Source organism: Anolis sagrei, chromosome 1, assembly GCF_037176765.1.
Source record: "Anolis sagrei isolate rAnoSag1 chromosome 1, rAnoSag1.mat, whole genome shotgun sequence".
In the NCBI taxonomy this organism is placed as follows: Eukaryota; Metazoa; Chordata; class Lepidosauria; order Squamata; family Dactyloidae; genus Anolis; species Anolis sagrei.
Genome location: NC_090021.1, coordinates 16480562 through 16503344, shown reverse-complemented (window position 1 = coordinate 16503344; position 22783 = coordinate 16480562). Strand labels below are relative to the sequence as shown.

At 41.2% G+C, this 22783-nt stretch overlaps 1 protein-coding gene across 5 annotated transcripts in view; it reads right to left on the bottom strand.

The window, feature by feature from the left end:
* The window catches only part of RTN4 (reticulon 4), a 91355-nt gene that overhangs the window by 27179 nt on the left and 41393 nt on the right, over positions 1-22783 (bottom strand). Inside the window, exon 1 of one of the 5 annotated variants that reach the window (XM_060754579.2) lies at positions 8420-8637. The exons of the other annotated variants lie outside the window; for them this stretch is intronic. Coding sequence (XP_060610562.2) covers positions 8420-8453 — 34 coding nt within the window. The 5' untranslated portion in view covers positions 8454-8637. Of the gene's footprint in view, positions 1-8419; positions 8638-22783 lie in introns of those variants that run through there. 5 annotated transcript variants of the gene reach the window in all.

Here is a 22783-nt window from a genome sequence, read left to right as displayed (position 1 = left end):
ACAACAACAACAACAACAACAACAGGCACACTGGGTGCAGTGCCTAAAGACCTTGGCCCACACTTAAAAACAATCGGTGCTGACAAAATTACCATCTGTCAGCTGCAAAAGGCCACCCTACTTGGATCTGCACGCATTATACAATAATACATCACACAGTCCTAGACACTTGGGAAGTGTCCAACGTGTGATCAAATACAAAAGCCAGCATAGTGATCTTGTTTGCTGTTTACTAGTTGTGTATCAAATAATAATAACAATAACTTTTATTTTTTACCCGCCTCTCCTCATGGCTCAAGCCAGAGTATAACCTGGTCAAAAGTAGCAGGGCTGAGAAATACTATTTCTCTATTTAAGAAAGCATGAAAATCTGCAGGATATTTTCTGTATATCTTAGAGACCTTCCAGACAAGCCCTATAACCCCAGACCTGATCCCAGGTTTTCTGTTTATCCCAGATTATCTGGCAGTGCAGACTCATGTAATCCAGTTTAATGCAGAAAACCTGGGATTAGGTCCTGGGATATAGGGCCTGTCTAGAAAGGTTAAAAGTAGAATTAATGTAACAACTGGAATTTATTTCCATATCATAACATGGTGCAGTGGCCATAGAAAATCATTAGATGACCTTGGGGAAGCCCCACTCTCTCAGCCTCAGAGTAAAGCAAGGAAAAGTTCTTCTATCGATGTATTACCAAGGAAAACCCCATGACAGGGTCGCCTTTGGGGTGGAAATAACTTTGAAGGCACGCAACAGCAGCAGCAACAGGAACAATGAATTCTGCAAACTAAAACATATTACATTTGCTCCTACTTGGAACTAAACAGATGTGGCAACAGCAGAACAATACAAGCACAGAACTATTTGTTATATAACTAATTTGTGACAGGATACAACGGTCACACTTCCACGCACTGAAGACAATTTCAATGAAAACTGTTCTGGGGTTTTAGCCAAGATTATCGACAGCAGAGGTGGAGAAAGTGTGGTCTTCTCAGACACAAGCGGCCCACCAATGTTATATTGGTGGGCCCCAGACTCCTCAAGGGTCTCCTAATATTTTTATTGATTTTTTTCCAATTAGGAATTTTTTTTTCCAATTAGGAAAAAAATGCCTCACTTGAACTACAGAATCCCCCAAACGTGCAGAAATTTCCACATCATCAACCTTTGATGGACATTTGAGCACAATTTTTGTTCCAGGTGGGTGCAGCACCCTCAACAGTTCCTGCAATTTAAAGCAGTCCCTCACTCCTAACATGTTCATGGTCTACATCAGGTATGGGCCAATTTGGGTCCTTCAGGTGTTTTGGACTTCAACTCCCACCATTCCTAACAGCTTCAGGCCCTTTCCTTTTCCCCCTCAGCCGCTTAAGCGGCTGAGGGGGAAAAGGAAGGGGCCTGAAACTGTTAGGAATGGTGGGAGTTGAAGTCCAAAACGCCTGGAGGACCCAAGTTGGCCCATACCTGGTCTACATGGTGTCTATGTCAATCTGTAAACTATTTGTGATTAGAAGCTTTGTTGTAGTTGGTTAACAAAGCTACACAGTTCCTAAATTCTGCACAGAATATTTTCAGCCTGGCATATATAAATTTGGCCAAAGCCAACCACTTGGGAACACTAAGGAATTTTGCAAGTACCAAGTATTTTCATCCATGGATCCCTTGGGCTTTACTCCTTCTCTTGCTTTTGGAGTTTCACAAGCATTGACGTGTTTTGTGGCATTTCTGTACGTCCATAAGGGATAGAAACGGGTAAGCATCAACAGTCTCAGAACATCAGACTATGAATCCCATCCCAGATGGTGGGTGAAAGGTCTTTGTATGCGAATTTTAGGACTCAAAATCAAACCCAAACTAAACTGAGATAAACTGATCAGATCTTGATTGGATTTGGCCATGCTTCTGATATGTATCATTTCTGATACTGCCTGGCTACCATACAAAACATGCATAAGAAGATTGATGTTCTGGAACAAATGGGTAATTATCTCTGTCCAAAAAAAGCAATGATACGACAGTGTTATGCATAAATACATATTTTGGGGTTGATCAAAAAAACTACACAGTGCCATAGTAATATCAAGTAGAGTACAATCCTTGTAATGATGGGTGTCCATTCCTCAACATGTGGAAACAGGAAACTGTGGATAATAGCAAACTCTATTGTGAAATGGACTAGCACCGAAGAACACAGGAAATTCCTGGAGACGTATTATCTCTGGGAATCTTCCAGCATAACCCTATGGTAACTTCCGGGAGGAGACATAGAACTGGCTTGAGGACTTGGAAAATTCCTAGGAAAAAAATATTTTGTCAGAGAAGGAAAAGTGAAAGCACTGATACCGTTCCCATGAGTTTCAGGGTAAAACAGTACTAAGAAACTACTTTGGCCAGAAGTATTACTGCTTTTGCAATCAGCAACTGGGTTCTTTGAGCCTTTAGCAAAGGTCAGGTCTAGATGATCTTTGAACCCCCCTGCAGCTTGAGTCCAGACTATCTCAAAGGCAGTCTCTCTTTCTAGGAGCATGTCTAATGGAGAAGATATTTCAGAGGAAGGTTTTCTGTTGGTCCTGCCACTATCTCAGGTGCATTTGGTGGCCACTCTCAATAAATTGGATTTGGCCCCTTGTTTACTTTCATTTTGCCAATAGGCAAAATCCATTGTGTTCAGGTAGGTCTTTGGATTTCAAATTTAAGTCTTAGTAGCAGAAGCATCTTTTCAATGGCACATTCTCAAAATATATTTTCACTGATGCAATTTAGTAGAATTACAGAGTTGCAAGGACCATCCAGTCCAACTCCCTGCCACAAAGGAATGCACAATCAAAGCACTCCAAGTGGATGGCCATGTTTATTCATTTTTTTTCATATTGTGTGTGTGTTCTATCTTTTTTGATTGATGTAAGCTAGCATGGGTGCTGGCAGAAAGGTTAGAAATAATTTGGGCACAACAAATCTCAAGGCTCTTCAATTTTGACTATAAATAATTACAAAGTATTATGATGTCACACCAAAAACTATCTCCTAGTGCAGTGGCTCTCAACCTGGGGTCCCCAGATGTTTTTGGCCCACAACTCCCAGAAATCCTAGCCAGTTTACCAGCTGTTAGGATTTCTGGGAGCTGGAGGCTAGAAACATCTGGGGACCCCAGGTTGAGAGCCACTGTCCTAGTGGTACCTCAAACACACAAAATTTATTTGCTCTACTTGTATCCTACCTTTCTATACCCCAAAGAGGACTCAAGAGAGCTTTACATATGGCAACTCTTCAATGCCTTTGGACAACAGTTAGACTGCACTCAAGTTAAAAAATTAAAATTAAATGCACATTTAAACACATGAAACATTGCATTCACTATTAAAATCATGCCATCCTCAATCATAATCCTGGCCCATTCCAAAGATCAATTGCACGTATTTCAAGGCTATTACTGCACTATAGATTAATCTCCAAAGGATTGGCCCCAGAGACAGGTTTTCACTTTCCTTCTGAAGGCTGGGAGGGAGGGAGCTGATCTAATATCACTGGGGAGGGTCACCACTGAGAAGGCCCTATCTTAAACAGGGAGTATAAGGAGCTTCCTTACAGACAGCCACACTAAGAGCCCCTTTGATAAATAGCTCTTCAAAATGTCATATTAGTGTCTTTGATAACCCTACCTGAAAATTTAGGAAACAAACATTTTGGAGGTAAACTATGTGTTCCACTACTGAATAATGTTCCATCAACCAACATATGTCAACATCAAGACCATAGCAAATAAAAACACCACTCTCTGATGTCCTTGCTGAAATCCCAGCATGGGTTACTATTCATAACCAGACTGCCTTTACCTCTCCATGTTCAGGAAGTCATAACAGAAGACACTTTAAAGAAGTGGCTCTCAGCCTGTGGGTCCCCAGGTATTTTAGCCTACAACTCCAAGACATCCCAGCCAGTTTACCAGCTGTTAGGATTTCTGGAAGTTGAAGTCCAAAACATCTGGGGACCCACAGGTTGAGAACCACTGCTTTAATGAGACAGACACTCACCTACCATCATTAGGTCCTCCTTAGTTCTAAAACAGTTACTCCTAACAACCAGAACTTGGAAAGAAATCAAATGAGAGAAACACCTGTGAACACCACAAAGCACCTGAGCATTGGTAGCCCAAATGGTCCATCTACCTAGTTAGATGAACTATTGTTCTGATGCACAAATTTGCTGCAATTTTCTGTTGTCTGACGGAAACTGGTGAAGAAAGGTCTCTTTATTTACACCCCTAGTTTCTCCCAAAACTGGGACTCAAGGCAACCCTTTTTAGGCAAAGATTCGGTACATAACCCAATGACTTAGCAATGTTCTTGGAAATGTTTTTGGAAAATGCCAACAAACTACATCATATATTTACTAAGGCAAATCACTTGTGTACTGTCTGTGAATTCCAACCTATATTATCTCATTGAGGGGGAAATCCAGGAAAGGGTACCATTCTCTCCCTGCAAGAGAGCGAGGACATTTCTCCCAGAATCCATTGCAAGTATACACTGCACAAAGTTCACTTAAGTGTTGAATGAGGAAAGATGTCCTCTGCAGAATCAGACGCTTCTCAGCTAAGAATGTGCACACATATTCTTACTAACTACAACCCATACCTTTGCCCCGTCTTCCATATAACTTTGTCAATAGCAGATGGACTCTGAAATTACACACTGGGGACAGTAAGGCTTAAGAAATCTCCAGCTCCAAACAAGATAACCAAGATAATACAAAGATAAAACTATCTGAAATTCATGCTCCAAATACAAGATGAAAAGTTTTTCAAATGTCTGGCGTTTCAAATAAGGGTGAAGGGGGGGAAAGACAACTAATGATATCACAATTACAATGGTGTTTGGAAACTCAAAAGGCTTGGTGGATAAGAACTGATAGTCATCAATTGCCTTTCTATGTCACTACTGCAATGGAGTGAAGTGCACAGATTGAAGGACTACACTCCTTTTATTATTTTATGACCACATTCTATATACCTCTCAAGCAGTTTGTTACATTATGGTTCAACAGGCCTCACCCTCGTATAGGAGGAAACGCTTCAGAGCTTCAGAGAAAGGCACTTCTTAGCTTCCAAATGCATATCTGAACATACTTATAATGAACTTTGAATACTTGGAACCTTACCCATGAAAAACCAATATGTTATGGCCCAACTTTGCAGAGACAGGGATGCATTAGGGTAGGTAAGGAAACATGTGGCTCTTCAGATGATGTCATAATGTTCTCTCACCTTTCTTCACCATTAGTGATGATGGATAAAGATGGTGGGAGCTGCAGTCTACCAACATCTGGATGGCCACACTTTCTTTAACTCACCATTATTTGGCATACCTTCCAATGCAAATAGCAGCTTCAGAAAGATTTTCAGCAGGAAAATCTTAAATGGTAAGTTAGCTCACTGTATGCAGTTCAGGATGCTTTGTGGGCACCTGTTCTACCAAATTATAAATATGTACAATGAAGTGTGGATGTTGACCATATTCACAAAAGTGCCACTAGAAGACAAGATGACTAATCTGAGGCTCTTGCACTTTGGACATATCAAGAGACTATGTAACTCATTCGTAAACATGATAACACTCAGTAGTAAAGTAGCAGGCAATTGCAAAAGAAGGAGGCCACACAATGGGTGGACTGACTCAATCAGGAGAGCAAGGTCCTTAAGTTCGCAAGAACTGGGTCAGGCTGTTAACAACAGGGCTTCTTAATAGTTTGTCATATACAGAGTCACCAGACCTCAAAATTAACTTGATAGTAATTAACTAAAAACCAACCAAATAAAGCCACCTCTGTTTCAACCCCTACAGAATATGGATATGTAGGCTGTGAATATTCCCATTCTCCCATGAGTGGGAAACTCCTTCCATGCACACAACATGAAAAAACCAATGGATGCATGGAATATTTCCTGCCAAGACAAGAACAGGAATGTGGTCTTTGCCAAGGACTCTGACTCGGTCCTGCAGATGTTCCCTACCTACCATCAAAACCCAGGTATTCAAACCTGAAACAAAATAAGTTGGAGAATCTGGCACACTGGGATAAAATATACACTAGTTTGGAAACATGGCATCCCTGTCCCACATCAATGTAACCGCAATTTTTAATATTTTCTCATCCAAGGCCTCACTGGTACCAACGAAATCAAAATTCTCTCTTCACTGACCATGAAGCAGTTTCAGGTTCACAAGGGTATCTATCCATCCATCCATCCATCCATCCAAATGCACACACAGACATTTTAGAGTTACAACACTTACGACTGGATTTAAGATTTCCAACCACTATGTTTTTTCTTTCTTTCTAAGAGGTTGAGGGAACCCTGAGCTCTTAAAGGTCTGATTTCCATCTTGTACATACAGCTGCTAAGTAAATCCCATTAATCCCCACAAGGCTTTCTTATGAGGAAGTGTGTGGAGAAGGATTGCAGCTTTTGTTTCGGTATTTGCAGGAGGGCCCTTCGCTAATCCATTTTGCAGACTTTGCCCCTTCTTGTCCTAGCGCAGCTGAGCTGCAATTCTTGAGGCACGCTATTTTTGAAAGACGTAACCAAGGGGCCTTGTGGCCATCCACATTCAGTCCGCCAAAGAAATTTCGAAGGCCTGGTGTGCTCTTCGCACAAAATGGCAGCCATGTGCAAAATGGCAACTTGCAAGATTTGACATCACACTAGAAATTAAATTTGCAGAAAGTGTGTATGCACATATCCACACACTGACTTTGTGCAGCAATGTCTTGGAAATCCCTTTAGAAGAGTAGGTCATCCTGTTGAATTTAGGAATCTCACACCTGTTGTTTGGACCAAGGATCAATTCAAGCCCCATGTGGTTTGTGGGTGCCATACATAGCAGAGCTATATGTCAAAGAAATCCACCATCTGGAGAGGTCTTTTGGTGAGCACCTTCATTGTTTTTCAATGAAACCAAGAGCCTCAACCCAATTCGTATGGTGCATGTCATTCACCGCATAAATAACCCTCATTTACCATTTTGCACTTCACCAAGACAGAGACATTTTTCTACCAGTCATGCTCCCCAAGCATTCTGGCAATTATCACAAGATTGCTGTAAGTGTTTTGGGCTGTTTTGCCATGTTCCAGAAACATTCTCTCCTGACGTTTTGCCTGCATCTATTATCACAAGTCCGGAACATCTGAAATAAAAAGTCACTGCCAATGATGAGCTAGTCACAGTGGTTCTCAACCTTGGGTCCCCAGATGTTTTTGGCCTACAACTCCCAGAAATCCCAGCCAGTTTACCAGCTGTTATGATTTCTGGGAGTTGAAGGCCAAAAACATCTGGGGACCCCAGGTTGAGAACCACTGAGCTAGAAGGACCAATGGTTTGATTTGGTGAGGCAGCTTCACGTACATCCACAGTTGTGAACCAGAAACATCAAACAATGGAGAAAATAATATAACTGAAGCACATTTCCAAAACAACGCAAGTTTCATGTGTTTCTGAAACACATGCCAGCAAAGCTAGGACTCCTGTGTATAAGCTTGGTCAAGTCTCCCAAATGGCACCACACCCCCAATCCCAGTGAGAAAGCACTGTTTGGGATGCACTGATTTAAACCTGGAGGAAACACACCACTTTTTGTCCTGCTAGGACAAACTGAAGATTAAAGCTGTAAGGCATGGATTTAAAACCCTTACGTTTGCACAACACAGATTTTCAAAAGGGGCAAGAGTTGAAGACATAAAGGTTGGCGATCCAATTTCTGAGTTCCTTCTTTCTCCTGGCCTCCTTTTGTTTGGCAAGGCCGACTGCTATTCAATCAAGACAGACAGCTTTGCAAATCAAGGAGACCCCAGATAACAAGCATTAAGATGACTCTCTAAAAATAGCCTGGCAAAGTGAAGAAAGGGGAAAGGCTGCAAACGCAAAGAGACTGAACTGCGATTCCGGACTTTTACCTATATTTTGAAAGCAGGGCTGCAAGGCTGCATTGCATTCCAGAAACTGAAGTCCATTAGTCTGATAATATTTGCATTGCATTAACTTATTAAAAAAATAAGCAAGTGTCCCTCTTTCACAGCCAGGCCATCAGCTAAATGGAGGCTGGCTGTGACATTTGTACAACCAGGGCATACCAAAGACAAGCTGTTCTGTGCGGTCAGATGGCAGGGCTTAATCCACTCAAACATTTGCAGCATCAGGCAAGGCTTTCTTTCCCCACCCGCTTCTCCCCCATATTTAGGCATCGTTCAAACTCATCTTCTAAATGAATCATTCCCCCTTCCTCTCCAATGCATTCCCCATTATCTCTCATGCCCTCCCTTTAAAAATAAAATCTTACTCATGTACAACATCCAATGCTAGGGGGGAAAAGGACAACATTCATAAAAACTTGGTTTAAAAAGCAATAAAACTGCAAATACCCTTATCCTTCCAATTGCTCAGCTGACTGTCCATCTCTCTTCACAATGGATCTGCCCCTCCAGCTGGGATGATCAATTATGCATACCAAGGGAAAGGCTGCAGTTGGAGAAATAGAGCGGCTGGGAGATGAAACATCAGGCTTCCCCCGGTAGAGGTCTGCAGTCTCTCGCCTGCTGCACAGCGACTGCAGGACTTCGGTCACCTGACCGCCTTTTGGGTGCGGAGTGACTGACGCAGTGCAAGCTGTAACTAGGCTACCAATTCCTCCCTTCAATCTGCTTACCCTGCCGACCAACCGACCGATGGCTGCTGGTATCCAAACCAGTCTGAAAGAGGGAGAGACCAACCAGGCAATACAGAATGCACACACATACAGAGTGTTCGCTTTTCTCATGCCACAAGCAGCCCAACATCTTTACTAGAATGCTATGGAATGTGTAGAGTTGGAAGAGGCCCCAAGGGCCATCCAGTCCAAGAAAGAACCCCAATCAAAGCACTCCTGACAGATGGACATCCAGCCTTAAAAACCTCCAGAGAAGGACACTCCACCACACTCTACTGTCTTATCTTCCGTTCCTCCTCATGTTTAGGTGGAATCTCTACCCTCAATATGACATCCTTTCAAATATTTAAACATTGTTATTATCTTAACCTCTTCTCCAGGATTCCCCAGTGGCTCATGGATTTGAACCGCGTGAACGGTCAGTGGTTCAAATCCAGGGAGAGGGGTGAGCTCCTGTCTGTCAGCTCCACCTTGCCATGCAGGAACATGAGAGAAGCTTCCCACATGATGGTAAATCCTCCAGGCACCCCCTGGGCAACGTCCTTGCAAACAGCCAATTTTCTCACACCAGGAGAGACTTACAGTTTCTCAAGTCGCTCCTGACACGGGAAAAAAACCCACTTCTCCAAACTCAACATGCCCAGTCTCTTAGCTGCTCCTCAGAGGGATTCATGGTTTCCAGATCTTCTCTGGAAATATTCCATCTTGTCCATATCTTTCTTGAATTGTGATGCCCTGAATTAGACACAGTATTATTCCAGGCAAGGTCTGACCAATCCTCATTAAATAATAACAATTCTATATTCTGGATAAATATTTGAAGCACGCATGCTGGCAAATGCAGGTTCAGTATCCATTATTGGAAAATGCCTTGGGCCAGAATGCAGGCAGTTGGATTAGATAGCTCATGCAATCTCTTCCAACTTTATGATTCTGTCTTGGTGATAAGATCTTAGTCTAAACACAAAATTCACTTATGTTTCATATACACCTTGTACACATTTCCAGAAGGTAATTTATACACAGTATTTTTAATGATTTTCTGCATGAAACAAAGTTGGTGTACACTTTTGTGTGTATGTTTGGAGCGACCTGAGAAACACAAGTTGCTTCTGGTGTGAGCTAGAGCTAACAGAGGGAGCTCATCCGCGCTCTTCCCAGATTCAAATCAGCAACCTTCAGATCAGCAACCTAACCATCAAGTCAGCAGTCCTGCTGGGACAGGGGTTTAATCCATTGTGCCACTGAGGGCTCTGGTGTACACTGAACGGTCATAAACCAAAATTGCCACTGTGTCAACCACCCATGTAGACAATTTTGAATGTCAGAATATTTCTGTATAAGGGATGCTCAATCTATAACATGTTTGTTATAGATATAGGCCAAGTGAGTTCATAGCTGAGATATGAGCCAGTGACTTTTCAACCAGGTTTTTATTAATGCTCAAACACTAAATAAATCAGCCTTTGCTGTTCACAGGTATTGTTCTTTGTAGGCGGTTTCCAATATCTCAATTCATTTTTCTATTATTATGATTTATTGATTGATTTATTATATTTATTACTAGCCATCCCCTGCCACACGTTGCTGTGGCCCTGTCTGTGTATATGTGTTTTGTGTGTGTGTGTGTGTGTGTGTGTGTGTGTGTGTGTATATATATATATTTGTGTATATATTTGTGTGTATATATGTGTGTTTGCATATATATGTGTGTGGTTTTGTGCATGCGTTGTAGTGTATTTTTTATTATTTTTTATTTGCTTTTAAGTCTCTTCTGCTGTGCTTTTCAATGTTTTTATGAATGATGGTCACTTGTTGGACTGATAGGTGTATTGTGTCCAAATTTGGAGTCAATTTGTCCAGTGGTTTTGGGGTTATGTTAATCCCACAAACTAAAATTACATTTTTATTTATATAAATATATATTATGGCATCGAATTGCTGCCAATTTGTAAGCTGCCTTGAGTCACCTTCAAATGATTATGATTAATTAATTAATAAAACCTATTTACAGTAAAAGTATTATTGTTAATATTATTATATTATTCTGCAAATAGAGGAAAAATAGAAATCAAACAAGGGGGAAAGACATATAATGAGCTTTGATCCCCTAATCATGACTGTAAAGAAAAGTAAAATGATATTCTCCACCATTACAGAATCGACTATGTAATCCTATTAAAATTGCTAATAACCCTACCCGGATTATTAACTTGCTGGTTTTCTAACTGTTCAAAAATTCCATGAATGGTTTCCAATCATTCAAAAAGTCTCCGGGTTCATTTTTATGGTACTTAATAGCTACTTTGAAAAGTACAGATTTTCAGGTGCTATGTACCTGGCAAGACATACTTAGGGAAGGTAAAACCAGACAGAATCTAAATGCACTCTTGGCAACCTTCTGTGTACAGTGTTTAAAACAGGCATGGGCAAACTTTGGCCCTCCAGGTGTTTTGGACTTCAACTCCCACAATTCCTAACAGCCTACTGGCTGTTGGGAATTGTGGGAGTTGAAGTCCAAAACATTTGGAGGGTCAAAGTTTGCTCATGCTGGCTTAAAAGCACAGGCTGCTATCGCCCTGTCAACACTGTAAGAGAGACTTGGAGTGGTCGTGTACTTGTGGTGAGTGGCACTATTCAAGCCTGTATGCCTCTCTATAAAATGACCCCATAAATTTCCACTTTGGCACAAAAAGGCGCACAGCAATAGCGACGCCAGCGCAACAACGCCAGTGCTGCATCACAGTGCATGGCTTTCCTCCAGCAATCTAGAAAAGCGTCCAAATGATTCAGAACTAGAGCACCATCATCTAGCCCTCCCGATTGCAGGGGAAAGGCCTGGAAGGGTGACAAGACGACAACACTGCATTTAGATATGCTGAGAAAAGTAGTTTATACGTTTTGCAGAACCGGTCTTTGTTCACGTTTTCTTCTGTTAGATGGAAATCCTGGGTATAAGATCTAGCAGTTCAAAGATGCTGAGGCTTTGAGGAGAGAGCCACATGTCTGCAATCTAAAGGATCAGGAAGAAGGTCACCACCAAAGTCCTGGGATACATCCAGATTTATGCAGTTTGACACCATGGGTCAATGTTATGGAATCCTTGGAGTGGTGATTTTATAGCAGTGGTTCCTAACCTGTGGTCTGTGCACCATGAGTGGTCTTGCAAGAACTAAAATATGGTCTGTGGCCTCACCGCTGCAATAAGAGCAACTGGTCTCACAAAACCCTCCTATAGTGCCAAGACTTATTAAATATGGTTTTCTGTGGGTGAGCAGATGGTGACTACTGGATGGCATATGTTCTGTATCAGAAACTAGAGCTGATGTGGTCTATCCAATGCAAATTTCTGAATCAGCACCCCATATTACCAAACTGAATCTAAAGTTGATCAAAAACTGATTCACAACCCTTTTGGTACTAATGTTGGAAAGTGGTCCCTGGTAAAAAAAAAAAGGTTGGGAACCAATGTTTTACAGGGATATTAGCCTTCTCTGAAAAAGGATGCTGGTGCCGCACAAAAGACACATTTCATTATGCCACAGTATTGAAACATGTCAGTTACAGTAATGTCAAACTGCATTAATTCTACAGTGTAAATGTACTCTTGTGCACCGGAGTGTAACTTCATTGCAGAACTAATGCCAGTTGATATCACTTTAATTGCCCTTGGCTCATTGCTATGGACTACTACTATTGGCTTGGTGAGGCACCTGCACTCTTTGGCAGGAAAGACTAAAGGCCTTGTAAAGCTACAACTTCCAGGATTTCATAGAACTCCACCACGGCAGGGTTTTTTTTTGGGGGGGGGGGTTGTCGTGTCAGGAGTGACCTGAGAAACTGCACGTCACTTCTGGTGCGAGAGAATTGGCAGTCTGCAAGGACGTTGCCCAGGGAACGCCCGGATGTTTTGATGTTTTTACCATCCTTGTGGGAGGCTTCTCTCATGTCCCCGCATGAGGAGCTGGAGCTGATAGGGGAGCTCATCCGCCTCACCCCGGATTCAAACCTGCAACCTGTCGGTCTTCAGTCCTGCTGGCACAGGGGTTCAACCCTCTGCGCCACCGGAGGCTCCTACCATGGCAGTTGAAGTGACATCAAACTGCATCAATTCTACAGTGTAGATGCATTCTTGGTCACTAGGTGGTAGACTAGCCCGTTACAATAAATACAGTTCCTCTTTAACAGAAAAGCACTACAGGCTGAAATAGTATCGAAAGGATAAGAATCCTCCACCTCAAAAAGAAAAGCAGTTAGCAGTATTAAAAGCTAAGCAGGTATGAATTGTGTGCTTGTCTGTGTCTCTTAAAACCTCATGATGCACACATGTGAACAGAAACGATGCTTGCCATTTCTCCATTTTCAGAATTTGTCTGCAAAAATGCAACTTAATAAGGCAATCAAACCTTTAGCATCTGCTGCAGAATCCAAATCCAGTTTTCATGACCTTTGTGGACCTCCATCCCATTCCCCACAAGCTTAGGCATTAATTTAAATATGAATAAACTGAATTATATACTGCAGATATATACTGCAAATTCAAAGCTCTTTCTATTCAGCATCATGCAGTATCTAAAGCAGGGGTCTTCAAGCTTTTTAAATAGAGGGCCAGGTCACAGTCCCCCAAACTGTTGGAGGGCCGGATTATAATTTGAGAAAACCATGAATGAATTCCTATGCACACTGCAGATATCTTATTTGCAGTGCAAAAAAAAAAAAAACATTTAAAAATAATACAATAATTAAAATGAAGAACAATTTTAGCAAATATGAAATTAGTATTTCAATGGGAGGTGTGGGCCTGCTTTTGGCTGATGAGATAGGACTGTTGTTGTTGTTGTTGTTGTTGTTGTTGTTGTTGTGTGCTTTCAACTCATTTCAGACTTAGGTTGTCCCTGAACGAGGGCTCAATAAATGACCTTGGAGGGCCATATACGGCCCCCGGGCCCTAGTTTGAGGGCCCCTGATCTAAAGGGCCTGCCCCTCCGAAAAAAGAACTAGGACAGTTTCAAAAGTAATCCACAGAATTATTAGTTTTGAGATCGACTTTGAGAACCGTGTGAACCTACTAGAAAAAAACCCTTGGTTCATTTGATAGATAAAATACAACTCGTATATGTTCCTGAACATACCATGGAAACAAAAGACACCTGTCAGTCATACAAATGGTTTATCAATGGGACATCCAAATGGGTACTTAAAGAATATGTGGCATGACATCTCTAACTAGCCAAAACCAACTCACAGACAGTATAAATTCATTGGGGGAGGGGGCAGTTATTATCTAGGTCTATTGAACAAAGTCTACAGCATGTTCATAATAAGCTAGGATTCAAAGAGCTGCTTAGCCTCACATAAGTGAGCCTGTGCCAGTACGGTAGATTTTGACTTAATCTCTCTTATTCTCTCTGAATGGAAAGCTGTATCACATATTGATTTTATAACTGGCCTTTGAGAACTGGCATAGGGAACAAACAAGGCTAAAGTCCCTCTAAGTCTCCGGCTCTATCTATCCAATTGTTGAGTTGTGATCTATGACTAAGTATATAGCTTTGCAGCAGGCATGGGCAAACTTCAGCCTTTCAGGAGTTTTGGACTTCAACTCCCACAATTCCTACCGGCCGAAAGGCCATTAGGAATTGTGGAAGTTGAAGTCAAAAACTCCTGAAAGGCTGAAGTTTGCCCATGCCTGCTGCAAAGCTATATACTTTGATTCTATGTTCCTGCAAGGCAGCAGGTTGAACTGGATGGCCCCTGTGGCCTTGTCCAACTCCTTGTCCTTGATTCTATGATTCATATTAGCAAGAAGTCTGCTTGCTCATGCCAAGTGAAGAAATACTTTCTTTCTTCTCTATTTTATGAGCTCTCGTTGCTTCTCGCTTATGGGAACATGAAGGCAAACCTATCATGCAGTCTTCTTGATGAGATGTGTTCAGAGCAAAATGCCTTTGAGGCTGAGAAAGTATGATTTGCCCAGTCATACAATGGGATAGCATGGCTGTGTGGGTTTTTGAACCTTGTTCTCCAGAGCTGAAGTCTAGCTCTCAAGCTATTACAACACATTGGCTCAGATAAGGCAGGATAGATAACAACAACAATAATGTCTTCTGGCACACTGGAAAGATCCTCCTACCTGAGGCACCAATACAGCATGAAATCCTGTCCTGTTTAGGATGAGGGACTACAAGGTAATTTTCCACTCCAAATGCCAGTGCCCAAAGCAGCTCTATCAGTGGAATTCAATCTCATCTCAGGTAACGCAACACCTGGGCTGGACACCCTTCTATGGTTGAGAGGCCACATTTCCTCAGACTTGATTCCAAAGTTACTGCATGCCAGCTGTAGGCAAAGTTGAATCAACAACTAATGGACTGTTCAGGACTAAAAGTAAATGATTGCATGTTCTTGCATGGCAGGAGGGTGGACTGGATGGCCATTGTGGTCTCTTCCAACTCCAGGATTCTATGACTCTCTCTCTCTTTTCATCTCCAAATCTAATGGGGTGTTGGGAAAGGGATAGACCGGTCTACAGAGACTTAATCCCATGCACAGAGTTTTTGAAATTAGGCCAAGAAGCACAGGAGAACAGCTGATGACCACATGTGACCATTAGACCAGAGACTTGCCACATTGAGATACACTTCCTGCAAACAAAGCTAATTATATAAAAAAATTCAAATTAGTTGTTTGTACTGGCACACATCATATGACATGTGGTTACATATCATTACATCTGCTGTTCTATACAAAAAAAGGAGAAAGAGAATTGACAGTGAATAAAAAAAAACAATAAAGGACGACTGAACAGTAATTGAGGACTGCATCTCCAAGTGAACAAAGAGGTACAATGTCTGTTCCTAGAGCAGTCTTCAAATTGATTTTACCTGTCAAACTGGGAGAAGCAAGTCTAGGAATAAAAAAAATCAACTCCATAATGTGAAGCAAACCAATCTTAAATTTGGGATTGCCCATTTGGTTCTTTGGCCACGAACACAATCTAAAATGGAGAAAACGTAACAATATATATTTATGCATTGTTCGTATCAGTCAAAGAGAATTCTAAATGTAGTTAACTAAGCTCTTTTCCATATTTTTCCTTGATGGTATTTTTGGTAGTTACATTGACCTTTTAGTAAAACTATTGGATTTACAGAAATGAACAGTGCCAAACTTATTCAAATAGAATTGTTTGTTGTTGCTTTGCATTTTTTATTTGGACACAATAAACCAGTTGTTCCCAACTTTCTTTTTTTACCAGGGGCCACACACCAACATTACTACCAAAGGGTTATGAATCAGTTTATGGTCAACTTTAGATTTGGTTTGGTTGCTGATTCAGAAAATTGCATTGGATAGACCACATCAGCTCTAGTTTCTGATACAGAACATATGCCATCTTGTAGTCCCCATCTCCTCCCTCACAGAAAACCACATTTAATCATCTAGAGCTGAAGTGGTAATACTAATCTTTCATGGGTAGTCAGCCTCTCCCCTCCTGACATCCCCGTGGCCTCGGCACTATAAGAGGGTTTCGCAAGACCAATCACTCTCATTGCCACGTGGTTTCAAGGCAATGGTGTAGTAATGGTGAGGCTGCAGACCATATTTTCATTCTTGCAGAGCACTGATGGCCCACGGATCACAGGTTGGGAACCACTGGAATAAACAGATACAAGGGCATGCGCTCAGGAAACAGCATCTAAAATTGTTCTGTGTTTTTACTTTAGGTAATATCATGTCTCAGACCAAAACAGCTCTAACTAAGAGCTGTTTTGGTCTGAGACTTCATATTATCTAAAGTAAAAACACAGGAGAACAATTTTAGATGGTGTTTCTTGAGCACATGCCCTTGAATCCATGTACTGCAGTTTTAAGTGTGTCATATATCCTGGTTGAAATGAACACAAATTATCCAGATCCAGCTTTCAGAAAATAAAATGTACAGTATGCCAAAGATGCTTGAATATTAAAAGTTATGGTGTCAATTGCATATTGTCCAAAATACTGTGAAAGGAATACATACTAAGACTTTTTAAAGTCACCAGAGCTAAGTATTTCCAAAAGTAGAAGAGAATTCAAGCCTGGAAAACCAACACCAGTTTACAGCTTCATACTTTCCAAGTGTTTTAAAATGGGAGAGAATCATTCAGTGTATAAACACCAGGTGGCACCAGTACTCTACTCCACTTCTTTCTCATCTACTCAAAGGAAAGGACTGCATTAAACTAGCGGAAGTGCCTATCTTTGACTATTCAAATAACAGCAAAGTTTTGGCAGCATAAGTTTTGAATGGTGCAGAGTCGCTAAGCCACAGCTTTGCATTAAAGATACTGAAGAATTAAAGCGACTTACAAACAACCATGTAGCTCAACTAAAAAAAACTACAGGGTCTCAAGCGAAAATGGCTCTTTTTTTACTTTTAGGCCAAAAAAAATAACCAACATGAAGTCATGAGAGTGCATAGGTGAATACAAGTTGGATACATTGTGATCTGAAAGTTCATAATGCTTGCAACACGTCCAAGTCATTTAATATCTCAAAGAAAACAAAAATCAAACTAAAAGTTCAGCTAAGAATTCCATATTAACCAGTGAAACTTTCCATAACTATTTTCCCCTCATCAAAAAACCTTCAAAGTATATCTTAGTATAAAAATATTGACCCAAAGCCATCAGTTAAAACTTAAAGTGAGCTGGTGCAAGCTCAATGTAGGACATCTCAACGCATGATCTGGAGAGCTTCAGTGCGTGGGATGTGAGGCAACAACAACTCTGGTTGTTGTTAAAGAGATCTGGGTCAAGCCCTAGATGAGAATGGAAAGCCAATTTTGATGACCCAGGATACTATGGAAGAGAGGGAGGATATTAGATGAAGGATTAGAAGGCATAATCATCAAGTTTACAGATGACACCGAATTGAGAGGGATAGCTAATACTCCAGAAGACAGGAACAGAATTCAAAATGATTTTAACAGATTAGAGAGATGGGCCAAAACCAACAAAATGAAGTTCAATAGTGACAAAGGCAAGATACTTCGGCTCAAGAGCAGTATGTATGGGATTTTGCCCTGCATCAATAGGAGTCTAGTGTCTAGATCCAGGGAAGTCATGCTACCCCTCTATTCTGCCTTAGACAGACCACACCTGGATTTGCACTGTGTCCAGTTCTGGGCACTGCAATTTAAAGGAGATGTTGACAAGCTGGAATGTCCAGAGGAGGGTGACTGAAATGATCAAGGGTCTGGAGAACAAGCCCTATGAGGAGCGGCTTAAAGAGCTGGGCATGTTTAGCCTGAAGAAGAGAAGGCTGAGAGGAGACATGATGAGGGCCATGTATAAACATGTGAGGGGAAGTCACAGGGAAGAGGGAGCAGGCTTGTTTTCTGCTGCCCAGGAGACTAGGACGTGGAACAATGGCTTCAAACTACAGGAAAGGAGATTCCACCTGAACATTAGGAAGAACTTCCTCACTGTGAGAGCTGTTCAGCAGTGGAACTCTCTGCCCTGAAGTGTGGAGGAGACTCCTTCTTTGGAGTCTTTTAAGCAGAGGCTGGATGGCCATTTGTCGGGGGTGCTTTGAATGCAATTTTCTTGGGCAGGGGGTTCAACTGGATGACCCACAAATTCTCTTCTAACTCTATGATTCTATAAGGTTCAGTAAGTAAAATTAAGATTGCTTTTGTTTCTCTCAAAAAAACTGAATCCATGAAGACATTTGGTGATTTTTCTGGTGGGAGGGAATATCCAAAGTTGTGGTGCCACCAATGAAAAGGACCTTGTAGCAGCCATACTAAACCAGGAAGACTTATTTACAGAGAAAGACAGCAGAGCAACTCAGTATATCAAACTAGCAAAAACGTTACAAGAGTCAAGAACAAAAAATGATACCTCTTTCTTTTTAAAGTTTCAGGTTATGGAAAGAGAAATGGTAACAGTGTCTAACCAAAGGGGGTTTGGAACAAACATACAAGATGGCATGTTTTAACTTTTAAGGGACTGAATCAACTCCAATGCTGTATTTAAGGAGTTCTTAAATATCATGAAGTAATGCTGCTGAGAAAAAATATCCACTGAAATTGAGAAGCTTTTGAATTCCTAGCCAGCACGACAAGCTGCAGAATTCCTAAAAATGCTTACAATTAAGACACAGCCCATTTTGCAAATCATTATCAGCTGGAGACATAGACTCACATCTTGCAGTATTTAAAATGTTAGCTCCGTGTCTTCCGCAGTTCCACATGTTAAAAGAAATTGCCACTAGAATGAAATAGCATACAAAAATTCCTAAATCTAGCAAATTCCTGAGTTACAAACATCCGACTTACAAACGACTCATAGTTAAGAACAAGGGTGAGAGACAACAGGAAGTGAGAGAAATCTAGACCTAGGAAGGGAAATTCACTCCTGAAAGTGATCATGCAGAAAAGATATCGTAAGGGAAGCTTTCTCACCAATTCTTGTTTCCACAACAATGATTGCATGGACAGAAAGTGAGGTGGAATCTTCTGAACACGGGCACAGATAGCAAAACAAACACAGATAGCAAAACAAACACAAACAAGGAATGATAACCCTTTTCTATGCTATCCAAAGCATGTGCATGCGTGCACACACACACACACACATTTTGTTTGTTGTTGTTCATTCGTTCAGTAATTTCCGACTCTTCATGACTTAATGGACCAGTCCACGCCAGAGCTCCCTGTCAGTCGTCACCACCCCCAGCTCCTTCAAGGTGTGTTTTATGCCTGATATGTTATTTATAATGGGTTTGTGTTGTGTTTTACTTTTATTTTACTTTATTTTATTTATTTATTGCTGTATAGGTTTACTGATGCATGTATTGTCGGGCTTGGCCTCATGTAAGCTGCCCTGAGTCCCCTTGGGGAGATGGGGGGGATAAATAAAGTTTTTATTGTATTGTTGAAGGCTTTCATGGCTGGAATCACTAGGTTCTTGTGGGTGTTTTCAGGCTATAGGGCCATGTTCTAGAGGCATTTCTCCTGACGTTTCGCCTGCATCTATGGCAAGCATCCTCAGAGGTAGTATGCTTGCCATAGATGCAGGCGAAACGTCAGGAGAAATGCCTCTAGAACATGGCCCTATAGCCCGAAAAAACCCACAAGAACCTAAAGTTATTATTATTATTATTATTATTATTATTATTATTATTATTATTAGGAGTTACATTTTAAAAATGTACCTGTTCTGACTTATATACAAATTCAATTTAGGAATAGACCTACAGTATCTGCCTTGTTTATAACTTGTGGACTGCCTGTACTGGAAATAAAATCCAAAGGATATGCAAACAACAAATCTAAAAGTTTTAGGCGAAGAGAACCTATACTCTTTCAATAATGCCATTCCCCCATATTTTCCGTCACATTCTCCACTCCTCTTTGACTTTTATCTTCTCTTAGAAGACCAATCTTCCCTATGCAAAAATATACTTCTGCATATCTAATCCATACAAACATGCAAGCAGATGAAATTCAGGAAAAGCAAGCCTGATTTATGATGAGCGCACAGCTGGAATTTCCATGAGACAAAAGGACAAACCACCTTTACAAAAGCACTCATCCTGATGCATATATTAATGCTTTTCTTCCAGCAACCTACTTGACACCTCTTTAAATATTAATCAAGTAGGGTCTAAATTATACATTGGGACTGAAAATGAATGTGTCTTGCTGACTTCTTTTGTGCAAGAAGGAAAAACACAGCTGACTGCCGCTTTCTACTAGAAATTACTCAGAAGACATGCAAATTCACTTTTTTCCCCCATCCTTTTGAAAAAGGTCGAAAAGCCAATTAAGCATGGCAAGAAAGCAAAATATCAAGTGCTGGAGAAAGTATTTGAATACAAGTTGTAATTGATTAATCTAATGGATTATTAGCAGTACATATATGTGCCTTCAAGTTGCCTGCCGATTCATGGCGACCCCATGAATTTCAATGGGCTTTCTTAGGTAAGGAATACTCAGAGGGAGTTTTGCAAGTTCCTTCCTCTAAAAGGTAGCCTACAACACCCGGTATTCATTGGTGGTCCTCCATCCAAATAATAACCAAGGCTGACCTGTCATAATTTCAAAGACGAGTGAAAATTCCCATTTACTCTGTTGTTTAATGTCCTCCAGTTTAGATCATCTAGGAATAACACAACTAACATAGAGAAGGTGGTTTGCAACCCTGTCTATCAGCTATGATAACATTCCAATACCAGGGATGAAGCATTTGTGATATTCCAGGTGTTCAGCATCATCCCTCACCATCCCTGGCCACTTGCAATTCAAGAAGGAATCGAAAGGAGGAGTGGTTGCTTACCTGTAACCATGTTTCTTCAAGTGGTCACACGTGAAATTCGCACATATGGTTGCATTTCACATATTTCACATATGTGCCTATTTCACAGGGACCACGAAGAAGAAAATGGAAGAAACGTCTACATTCGAATTAACATCAAGATGAGAGATTGAAAAGACATAAGTAATAATATATAACTTTATTTATATACCGCTCTATCTCCCTGAGGGGGACTCAGCGCGGTTTCCAAGTAACATCACCAAAACATATAGAGCAGGGGTCAGGAACCTTCGGCCCTCCAGGTGTGGTGGACTTCAACTCCCACAATTCCTTGAGGCTCGGCATTCGCCCCAAAGGCTTACCTTGGCCTCAAGGAATTGTGGGAGTTGAAGTCCACCACACCTGGAGGGCCGAAGGTTCCCCATGCCTGATATAGAGTAAACAGCATGACATAAAATCAATGAAACAACATAAGCATAAAATTATCACAATAACTCATACATATATATTAAAAAAAAATAATCCCGCCTGTTCGGAGTAATTAAAAGGCCGGGCCGAGGCTAGTGCAAACTCAAAATATGAGGGGACCAAGAATTAAGTACAGTGCTATAACAGGCTAAAACAAAAGCAGGTACACAGGTCTGTTGTTGCTCATTTCCAGGGCCTATTAGAGGGATGACTGGGGTAATAGATAGGAAGTATAGGCCATATTCAACAATGTTTGGGGCTGAGCTAGAACTGGTCATTCTCAAAGGCTTGTTGAAACCACCAGGTCTTCAAGCTCTTATGAAAGGAGGGGAGGGGTGGGGCCTGTCTTATTTCCTTTGGACGGACGCGGGGGGCCACCACCGAGAATGCCCTCTCTCTCGTCCCCACCAACCATACTTGTGACGGTGGTGGGAGCGAAAGGAAGGCCTCTTCGAAAGACAGAGATGCGATCACAAAGATAGGCGGGGCCTGAACCGTTTAGGGCTTTATAGGTCATGACCTGCACCTTGAATTTGGCTCGGTAACTTATCGGCAACCAATGAAGCTGTTTTAATAGGGGTGTTGTATGTTCCCTATAGTCCCTTGTCCATTTCAGGAGTGGGAATCTTTCCTTCACAGCAAACAATGATCAATGCTGAGAATTGTAAGATCACCTAAGATCCCATTCTCATCAAGGTCAAACAGATGATCTCCCAAATCATCTGCATGACTTAGACAAGAATGGGATTCTAGGTGACCCTACAGCTATGTGGTAAGTGGTCTTTAGAAGATCTAAAATATTATTGTTTATTCATGCAAGGGCTCTACCTAGCTATAATATTTCACATGGGCAGAATGTTAGCTTTAAATAATAAAAAAGGTTTGCTGAAATATTTATTGTGGTATAGGAACCTATCTCAAATCTTTCGGTATTATTTCTATCTCTGGTACCAAACTAAGCAAAGCCTAGGAAAACATCTACTTTGTGAATGGAAGCATACCTGTACATCAACATACTAAGACAGATTAATGAACTGACACACAGCCAGATGTCCAAGTCAACCAACAGTCCTACTTGATTTAGTGAAGCACACTGATCTTCATACGGAAGTGAAGAGCAGATTTCAGTCCTCCAGAATTTTGCATTATACTAGAAACTTAAGATCCACCATTTGAAACCAAGTGGAAAAAACATTCACTTGATTTAAAAACCACCAGTGCCAAGTACATAAAAATCTGCCGCTAGTTACCTGAGACCTGATTGTTCATTTCAATTATCCAAATGTTCAGTTGTGCCTGATAAGTGC